Here is a 16,260-nt window from a genome sequence, read left to right as displayed (position 1 = left end):
CTGCGGGAGTTCGCGATTAAAATGAACGATCGGATCGCCCGCAGCGCTGCTGCGGGGATCCGATCATTCATAACGCCGCACGGAGGTCCCCTCACCTCCCTCCGTCCGGCTCCCGGCGTCTCCTGCTCTGGTCTGTGATCGAGCAGACCAGAGCAGGAGATGACCGATAATACTGATCTGTTCTATGTCCTATACATAGAACAGATCAGTATTAGCAATCATGGTATTGCTATGAATAGTCCCCTATGGGGACTATTCAAGTGTAAAAAAAAATGTAAAAAAATGTAAAAGTAAAAGTAAAAAAAAAGTGAAAAATCCCCTCCCCCAATAAAAAAGTAAAACGTCCGTTTTTTCCTATTTTACCCCCAAAAAGCGTAAAAAACATTTTTTGTAGACATATTTGGTATCGCCGCGTGCGTAAATGTCCGAACTATTAAAATAAAATGTTAATGATCCCGTACGGTGAACGGCGTGAACGAAAAAATTTTTAAAAAGTCCAAAATTCCTACTTTTTTAATACATTTTATTAAAAAAAAAATTATAAAAAATGTATTAAAAGTTTTTTATATACAAATGTGGTATCAAAAAAAAGTACAGATCATGGCGCATAAAATGAGCCCCCATACCGCCGCTTATACTGAAAAATAAAAAAGTTATAGGTCATCAAAATAAAGGGATTCTAAACGTACTAATTTGGTTAAAAAGTTTGTGATTTTTTTTAAGCGCAACAATAATACAAAAGTATATAATAATGGGTATCATTTTAATCGTATTGACCCTCAGAATAAAGAACACATGTCATTTTTACCATAAATTGTACGGAGTGAAAACAAAACCTTCCAAAATTAGCAAAATTGCGTTTTTCGTTTTAATTTCCCCACAAAAATAGTGTTTTTTGGTTGCGCCATACATTTTATGATATAATGAGTGATGTCATTACAAAGGACAACTGGTCACGCAAAAAATAAGCCCTCATACTAGTCTGTGGATGAAAGTATAAAAGAGTTATGATTTTTAGAAGGCGAGGAGGAAAAAATGAAAACGTAAAAATTAAATTGTCTGAGTCCTTAAGGCCAAAATGGGCTGAGTCCTTAAGGGGTTAAAGACCCAGCCATTTTACACCTCAGGACCCGGCCATTTTTTGCACATCTGACCACTGTCACTTTAAACATTAATAACTCTGGAATGCTTTTAGTTATCATTCTGATTCCGAGATTGTTTTTTCGTGACATATTCTACTTTAACATGGTGGTAAAATTTTGTGGTATCTTGCATCCTTTCTTGGTGAAAAATCCCAAAATTTTATGAAAATTTTGAAAATTTTGCATTTTTCTAACTTTGAAGCTCTCTGCTTGTAAGGAAAATGGATATTCCAAATAATTTTTTTTTATTCACATATAAAATATGTCCACTTTATGTTTGCATCCTAAAATTGATGACTTTTTACTTTTGGAAGACACCAGAGGGCTTCAAAGTTCAGCAGCAATTTTCCAATTTTTCACAAAATTTCCAAACTCACAATTTTTCATGGACCAGTTCAGGTTTGAAGTGGATTTGAAGGGTCTTCATATTAGAAATACCCCACAAATGACCCCATTATAAAAACTGCACCCCCCAAAGTATTCAAAATGACATTCAGTCCGCGTTTTAAACCTTTAGGTGTTTCACAGGAATAACAGCAAAGTGAAGGAGAAAATTCACAATCTCCATTTTTTACACTCGCATGTTCTTGTAGACCCAATTTTTGAATTTTTACAAGGGGAAAAAGGAGAAAATGTATACTTATATTTGTAGCCCAATTTCTCTCGAGTAAGCACATACCTCATATTTCTATGTAAAGTGTTCGGCGGGCGCAGTAGAGGGCTCAGAAGCGAAGGAGCGACAAGGGGATTTTGGAGAGTACGTTTTTTTTAAATGGTTTTTGGGGGGCATGTTGCAATTAGGAAGCCCCTATGGTGCCAGAACAGCAAAAATCCCCCACATGGCATACCATTTTGGAAACTAGACCCCTTGAGGTACGTAACAAGGAATAAAGTGAGCCTTAATACCCCACAGGAGTTTCACGACTTTTGCATATGTAAAAAAATAAAAATTAAATTTCACTAAAATGTGTTTCCCCCCAAATTTCACATTTTTGCAAGGGTTAATAGCAGAAAATACCCCCCAAACATTGTAACCCCATCTCTTCTGAGTATGAAGGTACCCCATAAGTTGACCTGAGGTGTACTATGGGTGAACTACAATGCTCAGAAGAGAAGGAGTCATATTTGGCTTTTTGAGAGCAAATTTTACTCGGGGGCATGTCGCATTTAGGAAGCCCCTATGGTGCCAGGACAGCAAAAAAAAAAACACATGGCATACCATTTTGGAAACTAGACCCCTTGTGGAACGTAACAAGAAATAAAGTGAGCCTTAATACCCCACAGGGGTTTCACGACTTTTGCATACGTAAAAAAAAAAAAAAAAAAAAAATCACTAAAAGGTGTGTTTCCCCCCCCAAATTTCACATTTTTGCAAGGGTTAATAGCAGAAAATACCCCCCAAAATTTGTAACCACATCTCTTCTGAGTATGGAGGTACCCCATAAGTTGACCTGAAGTGCACTACGGGCGAACTACAATGCTCAGAAGAGAAGGAGTCATATTTGGCTTTTTGAGAGCAAATTTTGCTCGGGGGGCATGTCGCATTTAGGAAGCCCATATGGCGCCAGGACAGCAAAATAACCCCCACATGGCAAACCATTTTGGAAACTAGACCCCTTGAGGAACGTAAGAAGGCGTAAAGTGAGCATTTACCCCCCACTGGTGTCTGTCATATCTTTGGAACAGTGGGCTGTACAACATTTTTAATTTGCACAGCCCACTCTTCCAAAGATCTGTCAGACACCAGTGGGGTGTAAATTCTCACTGCACCCCTCATTACATTCCGGGAGGGGTGTAGTTTCCGAAATGGGGTCACATGTGTTTTTTTTTTTTTTTTGCGTTTGTCAAAACCGCTGTAACAATCAGCGCACTCTCCCTTCTGGGCCTTGTTGTGCGCCCCCAGAGCACTTTACGCCCACATATGGGGTATCTCCGTACTCGGGAGAAATTGCGTTACAAATTTTGGGGGGCTTTTTTCCCCTTTACCTCTTGTCAAAATGAAAAGTATAGGGCAACACCAGCATGTTAGTGTAAAAAGTTTATTTTTTTACACTAACATGCTGGTGTAGACCCCAACTTCACCTTTTCATAAGGGGTGAAAGGAGAAAAAGACCCCCAAGATTTGTTAGTCAATTTCTCCCGAGTACGGCGATACCCCATATGTGACCCTAAACTGTTGCCTTGAAATACGACAGGGCTCCAAAGTGAGAGCGCCATGCGCATTTGAGGCCTGAATTAGGGATTTGCATAGGGGTGGACATAGGGGTATTCTACGCCAGTGATTCCCAAACAGGGTGCCTCCAGCTGTTGCAAAACTCCCAGCATGCCTGGACAGTCAACGGCTGTCCGGCAATACTGGGAGTTGTTGTTTTGCAACAGCTGGAGGCTCCATTTTGGAAAGAGTGGCGTACCAGACGTTTTTCATTTTTATTGGGGAGGGAGGGGGGCTGTGTAGGGGTATGTGTATATGTAGTGTTTTTTTACTTTTTATTTTATTTTGTGTTAGTGTAGTGTAGTGTAGTGTTTTTAGGGTACAGTCACACGGGCGGGGGGTTACAGCGAGTTTAAGCTGCCGCGCAAAATTTGCTGCATTGCAAACTTGCAGCCCGATACTCACTGTAAGCCCCCTGCCCATGTGAATGTACCCTGTACATTCACAGGGGGGGGACCTCCAGCTGTTGCAAAACTACTACTCCCAACATGCCTGAGAATGTTTGGGAGTTGTGGTTTTGCAACAGCTGGAGGCACACGGGTTGGGAAACACTGAGTTAGGAAACAATGTTTCCCAACCAGTGTGCCTCCAGCTGTTGCAAAACCACAACTCCCAAACATTCTCAGGCATGCTGGGAGTAGTAGTTCGGCAACATCTTTAGAGCCAGATGTTGCCGGACTACAACTCCCAGCATGCTTGAAGTTGTAGTTTTGCAACATCTGGAGGACTACAGTTTGCAGACCACTAATACAGTGGTTCCCAATCTGTGCCCTTCCAGATGTTGCAAAACTACAACCCCCAGTATGCCAAAACTGTCCAGGCATGCTGGGAGTTGTAGTTCTGCAACATCTGAAGGGCCAGATGTTACAGCACTACAACTCCCAGCATGCCTGGACAGTAAGGGCGTGCTGAGGATGTGTAGTTTTGCAACATCTGGAAGGGCACAGTGGTCCAAAAACTGTGGACCTCCAGATGTTGCAAAACTGCAACTCCCAGCATGCCCAGACGCCAAGGGCTGTCTGGGCATGCTGGGAGTTGTAGTTTACAGGGTCCTATTACAGCAATGCATGTCGCTTTACGGCGACGTGCATTGTTGTAAAGGGCCCGACCGCGGCTGAAGATATACTCACCTGTCGCCGCCGCCGCCATCTTCCTCGCCGGGATCCGGGTCTTCAGGGACGAGGTAAGTACCGGGGCCGGTCCCCAGCACTCCCCCGTCCCCCGCCGCATCCTCCGGTCTTCCTCCCGTCCTCTGCGGACTTTCAGGGGCCGGGCAGGACAGGAGGAAGTAACCGCCCCCCCTCCTGCGATTGGTCGGTTAACTAACAGACAGATCGCAGGGTATAGGAGGAGGTGACCGGCTTGCCACCTCGCTCCTATACGTTAGCATGGTCCTGGCTGTCTGTGACAGCCGGGATCATGCGAAATTACCGGGCGGTCGGGTCCCAGAGACCCGATCAGCCCGGTATCGCCGCAGACCGCAAGGGCGATTTTCCTTGCGATTTGCGGCGATATGGCCTATATGGCCCCCCTTGGCGTTTGCCCTGGATGCCTGCTGAAGGATTTCAACAGGCATCTGGTTCCGATCTCTGCCCGGCGTGCGGCAGAGACCGGAAAACGCCAGGACGTACGGGGACGTCCTGGGTCCTTAAGGCCCAGGGTGCGGGGACGTCCCCGTACGTCCTGGGTCCTTAAGAGGTTAAATGACCTTTGTTAACTTTTCTTTTCACTTTTTTTTTTGCAGTACTATAGCTCCCTCTGCTTGCATCCTAGCTGATCGGGACATCACGATTTTATCACGATGTCCCGATCAGCCCGACTGAGCTGTCGGCAGTCAACTTTGATTGCCGCGTCTGAAGGGTTAACAGCCTGCGGCACAACGATCGATGCCACGCGCTGTTAGCCCAGGGTTCCGGCTATGACTAGCAGCCGGGACCGACCCAGTGTGATGCGGGGTCACGGCGTGACCCCGTTTTAAACACCGTGACCGGGCGTAGGGCATACAGGTACGCCCTACGTCCTTAAGAGGTTAAACAGATTTGTAAATTTACAAATCGGTTTCACTTTCTGGCATCAGTTGACTTAAAAAATAATAATAATGTTTTCTACCGGAGTACCCTTTTAAAGCATTAGATTATAAAGTTACATATTGAAATCTGCATTTTTCACATTTGAGTATTTATTAATTCCCATTAACATGCATCTTTGATCACACTACCTTGCAAAAATGATGGAACTACCACACACGCGGCATATCTACTGTGCACAATTTTTAATCACGTTGTATTTTTTGAGAAATCATTTTATTATTGAAGAACTATAGTGTTCTCCTTCAATCTAAAATGTTAAGAAACCTTCAACTTAAATTATTAAAAAAGTAAGTAAAAGGATTTGGCTTTCTTTGGAGAATAGCTATGCGTACCCAATTATTAAACAAATATTAGTATGCAGAAGTATTATGCAACTAAATGAAAAACAAACATTATCACTTTCTTATTGAAGCTGTGCATTGACTGTTCCAGGTCCTTTACCTGGCATGTGACCCTTATATCATAAACTAATGGTGAAATCCAATTTCTTTCTTCAGGTATCATCTTCTTATGGCTCCAGAGAAAAGTTCCAGCATAATTTCCTTGGAAGATTGGTGGTTCATCTCTGAATATCACCTGTATTGTCTACCCCACACTGAATGATTGCTTCTCTAGCCCACTGTAACCTTGCTTTCCTACGTGGCTACACTGCGACTTTTTGTAGCTCTATTTATTGGCCCTCATTTACTATTGCAAACCCGACATGTTTTGTCAGCTTGTGCGCCAGATTCTGCGCCACAAATTCTGTCTGCACCAGAATTTGCGCCAGAATTGAAGAAACCCCGACTAACTCTCCATTTTGCTAAGAAAACCCAAAAAAGGGGCGTGGCAGCTGGGGAAAGGGGCGTGGTCTCAGAAAAGGGGCATGGTCCCGACATTTTCACAAAAACCCAACATATTTACTAAGGTTTCCACATAAAATGGCCCTCATTTACTATTCTAAACCCGACTTGTTTTGTCGGGTTTTTTTGGCGCATCTTTGTCGGCGACATGTCGCAGACATTGTGCGCCAGTCTGCGACACGATGCAACATTTTTTCCCGACGAACCCGATGTGGATTCTCCCAAACCCGAAAAAGAGGCGTAACCGTAACCCGACATTTCTGAGCTTTCCCACATATTTATAAAGGTTTCCAACCCCAATTTGTTGAATTGTTGTGAATTTTTTCCCGACAACTCAGAGGAGTTGGAAACCAAAACCAACAAAACCCACGTGCGACAAACAGGATGCGACATAATAATAAATACCAGGGGAAAAAAGCAGTCGGATAAGAAAGCAAGATAGACTTACAACCCGATTACAACCCGATAGACTTACAACCCGAAGTAAATGAGGGCCAATGTGGTGGATTTGAGCTGAGGAAAACCCTACAGATCTGAGAATGTGTAAAAAAAAGCAAAGTGCAGGGAAAGTGGAAAATGTAGGGAAAGCTTAGTAAATACCGTGGACAATAAACTGTAGGGAATTAAAACCCACAAAGAAACCTACACTCCACTCATTGTTTTTAAGTATTTTGGGACTGCCTTAGCTCCCAAGATTGCACTAAAAAGTTTCAGTGTAGCGCTGGCCTTAGGTGCTAATGCTGGTTTTTATTTGACATAGTTTTGTAAATCTCACTTCATTTACAAACATTGGCCCAAATTTATCAAACTGTGTATTGTTTTTCATTTCCTTAGAATGTTGTACATTGATGCTTTGATGATTTCCTTGGTCTACCTGTATATTTTCCTTTTTATAACCCTCACAGCTGAATAGAAACAAATACCACTCCAGGTGGGATCTTCCTCTTCAAGGAGTTTTGTAATCTTTCCATAAAACTGACAATTCTCTTGTTGGACTATGTTCTGTTCACTGTCCCTATGCCCTACAGCTTGGCCTATAAATGTTCCCCTGAAACAAATACCTGGAGAAGCAAAAATAGAACTTAAAGGGGTTCTCCACTGCTCAGCGTTTGGAACAAACTGGGAGCTCGTGACGTCATAGCACCACCCCCTCATGACGTCACACTCCACCACCTCAATGCAAGTCTATGGGAGGGGGCGTGATGGCTGTCAAGCCCCCTCCCATAGACTTGCATTGAGGGGGGCGGGGTGGGACATCATGATGTGGTGGGGCTATGACATCACGAGCTCCCGGCACTAGCTCCAGCGTTCGGAACAGTTTGTTCCAAATACTGAGCAGCGGAGTACCCCTTTAAGTTCTCTTTTTGCTTCTGCAGGTATTTGTTTTGGAAATGCCAAGTACAAGTACAATGCTGTAATATTTTCCTGAACATTGAGTGATTCTATGCAATTAATCGAAATAATTTCCTTTCATTAGCTTGAAGGTTGTTTCATAAAGCCAGAACTTTCAGCTATTAAGCAAACATTATTTTGTGTCATATCTGTGATCTTGTATGTTTTCTATGAAGATAACTAGATAAACATCCTCTAAGTATGATAATTTTATGTTTTTTTTGTTTGTTTGTTTGTTTTTTTGCCAGGGGTTATACTAGCACCTAATGTGTATAAACAAGAAGGAATACCATAATTTAAACTAAAATAAAAGCAAATATCAGCCCATTCTTACCACTATATCCTACCTCATATGCATACTGTATAGATTAGGTAAATAAATTGAAATATTGTATACAGTTCAGATTGTGGTATCCTGTGCCACCAAGTAATACCTAGTATCAATAGACATTAGGCTGCATGCACTTGAATGGTCAGGTTTAGTAATCTGTCATCTAATGCATACACCTAGCTGCTTGGAATTGCTTGCAACAGTATCTTTATCTGAGTCTTGCTCTGGCACTGTCTACATTTGTGTTGCCTTCACTGATTTGGGCCTTTGAGCTGCAAGGCACAATACAGTCAAAGTGCAAGTGTTGATATTATCCAGTAAAATCTCCATAAAAATACCAATTGCCCTTTTCATAATTCAGCATTTTGATGAGACAAATATCAACTAATTTCGTCTAAGTAAGGCCTCTACCAGCAACCAAAACTCTAATGACCAGAGCCAAAACCTAGAATATATAGTTCAATCAGATGGAATAAAGGCAAATATAAAGTGTATAATCTCTCATTATGGCTCATGGACCTGGGAATGTTACACATCTGTACTTGTAGTGGAGAATTACTGTTAAAAGATGACAAGAAGAGGCACTACAGGATATCTATATCTCCAGTCTATGGGTCTATAGGGACTCTATTAAATAGCTCTAGGCATCTCAGCGTTAACATGTAACCTAAAATAGTGATGAATAGTGTGCTGAACAAATCCATATGTTTTAGATAACCCTGTGTAATTTCTATAATGTAAGCTAGTGGTATACATCATGTTTCAAGGGGTACTCCGGTGGAAAACAAATTGGTGCCAGAAAGTTAAACAGATTTGTAAATTACTTCTATTAAAAAATCTTTATCCTTCCAGTACTTTTTAGCAGCTGTATGCTACTAAGGAAATTCTTTGCTTTTTAAATTTCTTTTTTGTCTTGTCCGCAGTGCTCTCTGCTGACACCTGATGCCCGTATCAGGAACTGTCCAGAGCAGGAGAAAATCCTCATAGCAAACCTATGCTATTCTGGACAGTTCCTGACACAGACAGAGGTGTCAGCAGAGAGCAATGTGGACAAGACAAAAAAATAAAAAAAATAAAAATAATTTACTCTGTAGCATACAGCTGCTAAGAAGTACTGGAAGGTTAAAGATTGTTTAATAGAAGTAATTTACAAATTTGTTTAACTTTCTGGCACCAGTTCACCCTTTAAATTATGACATGCACTGAGGCAATTTTAATAGTTAAAAAATCATTATATAAAATTTCCTCATAGTTAAAATATGTGACCTTTTGAAGGGTACGTTCACACGAGCGGATTTGCAGCGTATTTTACACTCTCTGTATTCTGCCTTTACATGTGCCTGCTCGGAGCAGCAATACGCAGCTAAGAGCAGACACAGTGCGATGTGCGGGTTGCCGCGCTCATGCGCAGTATACTCGCACTTCGCGACAGCTCTCGGCCTAGCTCATTGAACAGGCGGAGCGGCCGCAATGCGTGAGAGTACACCGCGCATGCGAGTCAACTCGCACATCGCTTCAGTGTGTCTGCACGTAGCGGCGTATTGCCGCTACGAGCAGGCACATGTGAAGGCAGAATACAGAGGGTCCTTCAGCGGTGGATCTGTAGCGAAATCCGCTGCGAAAATCCACTCGTTTGAATGTACCCTGAAAGAGCATTGAAGGCAGAGCAGCTGAATGTGCAGGGCACCAGCCAGATTCTCCCCTATAAGCTCCTACAATACTAGCTTTTGCCCGCGGCTCCGCTCGCGTTAAATTTGGGGTAACATAGATTTACTTTTTACGATCCTATAGTAATGAGGCCGCTCTGGGTAAAGTCTACGGGCATCCAAACAACTCGAAACATTACATCTGCTGTTTCATGGAATTGAAGACCGACATCCTTTGAGGACTTTTACAGAGTCTGCGCGCAGGGGAACCCGCCTTCTCACGCTGCTTATATACTGCCAATAGTCCTCATATCCCATCCTCATATCCCGTCCTCCTATCCCGTCCTCCTATCTCGACCTCCTATCCCAATCTCCTATCCCGACCTCCTATCCCAATCTCCTATCCCGACCTCCTATCCCGACCTCCTATCCCGACCTCCTATCCCATCCTCCTATCTCGACCACCTATCCCGTCCTACTATCCCGACCTCCTATCCCATCCTCCTATCTCGACCTCCTATCCTGTCCTCATATCCCGTTCTCCTATCCCGTCCTCCTATCCCTTCCTCCTATCTCGACCTCCAATCTAGACCTTCTATCTTTACCTCCTATACCGACCTCCCATCCCGTCCTCCTATCTCAACCTCCTATCCAGACCTTCCCGACCTCCTATCCCGACCTCCTATCCCGACCTCCTATCCCATCCTCCTATCCCGTCTTCCTATCTTGACCTCCTATCCTGACCTTCCAGACCTCCTATCCCGAACTCCTATCCTGACCTCCTATCCCGTTCTGCTATCCCTTCCTCCTATCTCGACCTCCTATCTTTACCTCCTATCCCGACCTCCTATTCCGACCTCCCATCCCGTCCTCCTATCTCAACCTCCTATCCCGACCTTCCTGACCTCCTATCCCGTCCTCCTATCCCGTCCTCCTATCTCGACCTCCTATCCCAACCTTCCCGACCTCCTATCCTGACCTCCTATCCTGTCCTCCTATCCCAATCTCCTATCCCGTCCTCCTATCCCTTCCTCCTATCTCGACCTCCTATCTTTACCTCCGATCTTTACCTCCTATCTCGACCTCCTATCCCGACCTCCTATTCCCATCTCCTATACCGTCCTCCTATACCGACCTCCTATCCCGACCTCCTATACTGTCCTCCTATTCCGACCTCCTATCCCGACCTCCCATCTTGTCCTCCTATCTTGACCTCCTATCCCGACCTTCCCGACCTCCTATCCCGTCCTCCTATCTCGACCTCCTATCCCGACCTCCTATCCTGACCTCCTATCCTGTCCTCCTATCCCGTCCTCCTATCTTGACCTCCTATCCCGACCTCCTATCCTGACCTCCTATACCGTCCTCCTATCCCAACCTTCTATCCTGACCTCCTATCCCGACCTCCTATCTCGACCTCCTATCCCGACCTCCTATACCATCCTCCTATCCCGACCTCCTATCCCGACCTCCTATCCTGACCTCCTATCCTGTCCTCCTATCCCAATCTCCTATCCCGTCCTCCTATCCCTTCCTCCTATCTCGACCTCCTATCTTTACCTCCGATCTTTACCTCCTATCTCGACCTCCTATCCCGACCTCCTATTCCCATCTCCTATACCGTCCTCCTATACCGACCTCCTATCCCGACCTCCTATACTGTCCTCCTATTCCGACCTCCTATCTTGACCTCCTATCCCGACCTTCCCGACCTCCTATCCCGTCCTCCTATCTCGACCTCCTATCCCGACCTCCTATCCTGACCTCCTATCCTGTCCTCCTATCCCGTCCTCCTATCTTGACCTCCTATCCCGACCTCCTATCCTGACCTCCTATACCGTCCTCCTATCCCAACCTTCTATCCTGACCTCCTATCCCGACCTCCTATCTCGACCTCCTATCCCGACCTCCTATACCATCCTCCTATCCCGACCTCCTATCCTGACCTCCTATCCTGACCTCCTATCCCGTCCTCCTATCCCGTCCTCATATCCCGTCCTCCTATCTTGACCTCCTTTCCCGACCTCCTATCCCGACCTCCTATCCCGTCCTCCTATCCCGACCTCCTATCCCGACCTCCTATCTCGACCTCCTATCCCGACCTCCTATACCGTCTTCCTATTCCGACCTCCTATCCTGACCTCCTATCCTGACCTCCTATCCCGTCCTCCTATCCCGTCCTCCTATCCCGTCCTCATATCCCGTCCTCCTATCTTGACCTCCTTTCCCGACCTCCTATCCCGTCCTCCTATGCCGATCTCCTATCCCGACCTCCTATCCCGACCATCTATCCTGTCCTCCTATCCTGTCCTCCTATCTCGACCTCCTATCCCATCCTCCTATCTCGACCTCCTATCTCGCCCTCCTATCCCGACCTCCTATCCCGACCTCCTATCCTGTCCTCCAAGCTCGACCTCATATCCCATCCTCCTATCCCGACCTCCTATCCCGTCCTCTTATATTGACCTCCTATCTCGACCTCCAATCCCGACCTCCTATCCCAACCTCCTATCCCAACCTTCTATTGCGACCTCCTATCCCGTGCTCCTATTTCTACCTCTTATACGGACCTCCTATCCTGTCCTCCTATCTCGACCTCATATCCCATCCTCCTAACTCGACCTCCTATCTCAACCTCCTATCTTGACCTCCTATCCCAACCTCCTATCATGACCTCCTATCCCGATCATCCCGTCCTCCTATCTCGACCTCCTATTTCAACCTGCTATCTCGACCTCCTATCCCGACCTCATATCCCATCCTCCTAACTCGACCTCCTATCTCGACCCGTAATATGTGTACCAGGTATTGAAATATCTCCAGCCGTACGGAAGTTATGTGCGAACATACGTTTCCCATTGATTTGCATGGGACTTTAAACAAAAACCCTGACCCTCACAAATGGGGGTAGATAAGGGTTAAATTAACTATCCTATATTTTAAGTGGCCATATAAGTAACATGTGACCAAGTATTATCAAAATATCTCCAGCTGTTTGGAAGTTATGCAGTAACATATATTTCCCATAGACTTGTATGGGACTTAAAAAAACCAAAAAAAAACTCTTTTTCACCCCCTTAAGGGTGGAATTACGAAAAATCCTTTCTTATTCCTTGTCTACATTTAAAAACAACACCTGTGCAAAAATTCAGGTTTCTAGGTCCAAGGGTTTAGGCTGGGTGTTGATGAGTCAGTGAGTCAGGTCTTCTCTTTTTCTATATAAGATAGCAGTATAAGACCAAAAAGGGGTACATGGTGGTCATAATGCAGACATGTACATTTTAAAATAAAAGACGATCCACTATCATCTAACGTACCACGCATCATGTATAGTGTATGTTCAGAAAAGGATTTGGAGAAAGATTTCTAAATAAAATCAAGGTAAATCTTGAGAGGACAACTAGAAGAGACAGTGAGTCTTGATAACCACACCCATACTGGATGACTGACAGCTTTTCCTGTATCATTGTGTAGAGAGTAACCTGTCAATCATCTTGTGTGGACGGGGTAATCAGGACTCTCACCGATTCTCCCAGGAGTCCTTCCATGATTTACCCTGTCCATTACTCAGAAATCCTCCTTCAAACCATTGTTTTAACTTTACTTACAGTGTTCATACAATTCTTAATCTGTATGGCCTTGTATGTATTCCATCAAGTGGGTGCAAATAGGTTTCTGATCTCTTGTTAAAGGGAAACTGACAGTGGGCTCACCAGCACTAAACCCAATACATTATGGGGGAGATTTATCAAAACCTGTCAAGAGGAAAAGTTGCTGAGTTGCCCAAAGCAACCAATCAGATCGCTTCTTTCATTTTTCAGAGGACTTTTCAAAAATTAAAGTGATCTGATTGGTTGCTATGGGCAACTCAGCAACTTTTCCTCTGGACAAGTTTTGATAAATCTCCCCATATAACCCTGTCTGTGTATTCGGATTAGTGCAGTTGAACCCGCTGTCAGTTTCCCTTTAAATGTTTATCATATGTCAGTACCTCATTTTTTTCCTTGAGTTTGGTTATCATAACAATAACAGGGACATCTTCTTGCCAAACCATCTGCCAAAAGTCATTGACTGTATGAATCATTGGTCCTTGTGTAGCAATAAACTTCTTCTCTTCGCCACCATAGCCCTGCCATAGAGAAGAAAATATCATACTTTCATATTCATCAGGTATAGACACATAAAGCAATCACTGACCTACAGTACAATGTTAGGAAGTGCTCATTATTCTAAATATTTCTATTCTTCGCACAAAATATTTCACAAAATATTTCAAATATTTCAGATGAGTTTCACACAACTTACCCAGTCTAATGTTTTTAGCCAAAACTGCATGCAACTTTTTTTTTTACCCTAAGATTGTCTTATAGATACATTAGAAAATAAATATCATATTTTATTGAGGTTGCTTACCTTTGGAATATTTTTGGCGTATCAATAAAATATATTTATTTTCTAATTTTCATATAACTGTCTATATTTTAAAAATATTCTGAAATCTTGCCTTTTTCAGTCAGACCACTAGGCCAGCTGAGAGTGTCTGTTCTGTACTTGATCATAAGGTGCTGGAAAGTGATATGTAGAGCATTGCAGTAAAAGGTGACACCACTGTATAGTACTTTGTAAATATCTTTAACGTAAAAACTTTATTTAAACAATAGGCGATTTCTGATGAAACATCACCCTTTAAGAGAGCTGTGGAAGATATGATATTGATTGCCTAGTGGGGAACAGTGTACAATTACATTTTATCAGTCTACTTTATGTAAGATTACTTGGATTTTGGACAGTGCCTTTTTGCTAGGATCCCCCTATGATCACAAGATGTTCTACTGCTTGGATGTCTAAAAATCTGCAATTTTTTTTATGGGAATCTCAGCAAAACATCCATGCGGCTATAGGATGAATAAGCATTAGAAGAAGTAACTAGAATTTATAGGGCCCCATAGCAAAATGAGATGGTCTCTAAAAACTGAACTGAAACTGCAGCATTAGTATCCATAATAAAAAGGTATGTAAAATAGCGCCAAATATTCGAGTACCCAGATAGTAGGGCTAGATAACAAAAAGTCTTCAACGTTTATCAGTACACAAAATGTATGATGTTCTTATATCTGAATGGGCCCCTTTTAACCTGTGTTTGTGCCATAGAAGCTACTATGGCTGTTACAGCTATAGTTCACCCATATAGCATCACGTCATTTTTATTATAATTAATAGGCTGTCTGTATTATAGAAGGACATGCTTGGCCTTTCAAAGCGAGAGGTGTCCTTAGATACCTGTGATCTCAACAACAAACAAAAGAGTTAGAATAGGGAACTTTGCACTATTAATTTCTTAAAGCGGTTATCCACCATAAGGTAATTTTAGTACGTACCCGTACGTACAGTAATAGACATGCTTAGGGAGGATCTGTGCGAGTCTTGGGGCTAAATGGCTATGTTGTGAGATTACCATAATGCTGTGGCTATCTTTTTGTCAACTACAAATGCCATAGTTCCTTGTTTGTAAGTTTGAGGTAATTTTTCTACCTCCCACACATCAGCCACCCCACCCATTGAAACATAAATGAGTTGCATTCCATTCAAAAGACCAGTGTTTTCTGACCAGGGTGCCTCCAGCTGTTGCAAACATACAGTTAGTTGCAGAATGATCTTTCTCCCACCCAACAGTCTCTCCACCCATTCAAGCAGGACAGGCTCCCTGTCATCACCTTACTAGTGATGAAATGTTTCGGCCACACTGCAACCTGGGAAAATCTGAGACAACGTCATTTTGTATGCTGTTAAAAATAAATATTGGGGTGAAAATCACAGAAGAATTGTGAGACCACCGTCACACACAGGTCTAGACACTATATAATGAACAATACTAACTTTACGACCACTGTACCATAGTCAAATGAAAACTATTTCTGGAATACCACTTTAACAGGACAGTAGACAATAGGTATCCTAAATCTTACACCCCCTTTCAGTTTGGCAGTGACACTTTTCTAAGTATATAGCAAGAAATCCTTTTCATAAAGTATGTTTTCCGTTTCCCAGGGCTGGGAATAGACATTGTACCACCTGATCATGTGGCTCATCATGGCTATGCAATGGCCTGTTCATCCTCTGTATAACTCTAATGCCTACATACATTATTTACCTGGAATATGAATGAACTGTTTGTTGATACAGTTTCCTTATTGTTTCCCTAGACAGAACTCAAGAGCCTATAGGTCATATTTAACTATATGACTGCAGCAGTAACGTACAGGAGGCACTTAACTGTTAGCCCTTTTTATTACATTAAGAAATCCAGGCATGTTTGGTCTTCCTGAAGAATGACAGTAAGCAATCATATTCTTAAATGGGCACTTTCAGATCCAAAAAACTTTTCATTTGTTTTATAAACTTTTAGTATATTGTTCCTTATGTTATTATAAGACAATTTGCTATTTACTTGCTGTTAAAATTCTCAACCTTTTAATGTTTTTAATGTGATAAAAAAAAAAAAAATGGCCACTAGGTGGCTCTGTTCTGTTCTTTGCCGCAAGATAAACAGTTAGTTTGGTCTCCTTCCGAGACCAAACTCAGGAACTGTGTGTGGGGTATGGCAA

The 16,260-nt window shown here is 43.1% G+C and overlaps 1 protein-coding gene across 2 annotated transcripts in view; it reads right to left on the bottom strand.

Moving 5' to 3' along the window:
* Positions 1-16,260, bottom strand: part of PTPRR (protein tyrosine phosphatase receptor type R) — a 182,217-nt gene that overhangs the window by 21,480 nt on the left and 144,477 nt on the right. For both annotated transcript variants that reach the window (XM_056574125.1, XM_056574126.1), the window contains exon 11: positions 13,647-13,784. In XM_056574125.1, coding sequence (XP_056430100.1) covers positions 13,647-13,784 — 138 coding nt within the window. The remainder of the gene's footprint in view (positions 1-13,646; positions 13,785-16,260) is intronic.

Source organism: Hyla sarda, chromosome 4 (assembly GCF_029499605.1).
Source record: "Hyla sarda isolate aHylSar1 chromosome 4, aHylSar1.hap1, whole genome shotgun sequence".
Classification (NCBI taxonomy): Eukaryota; Metazoa; Chordata; class Amphibia; order Anura; family Hylidae; genus Hyla; species Hyla sarda.
Note: the sequence above shows the minus strand (reverse complement) of the source record. Positions and strands in the feature narration are given on the sequence as shown.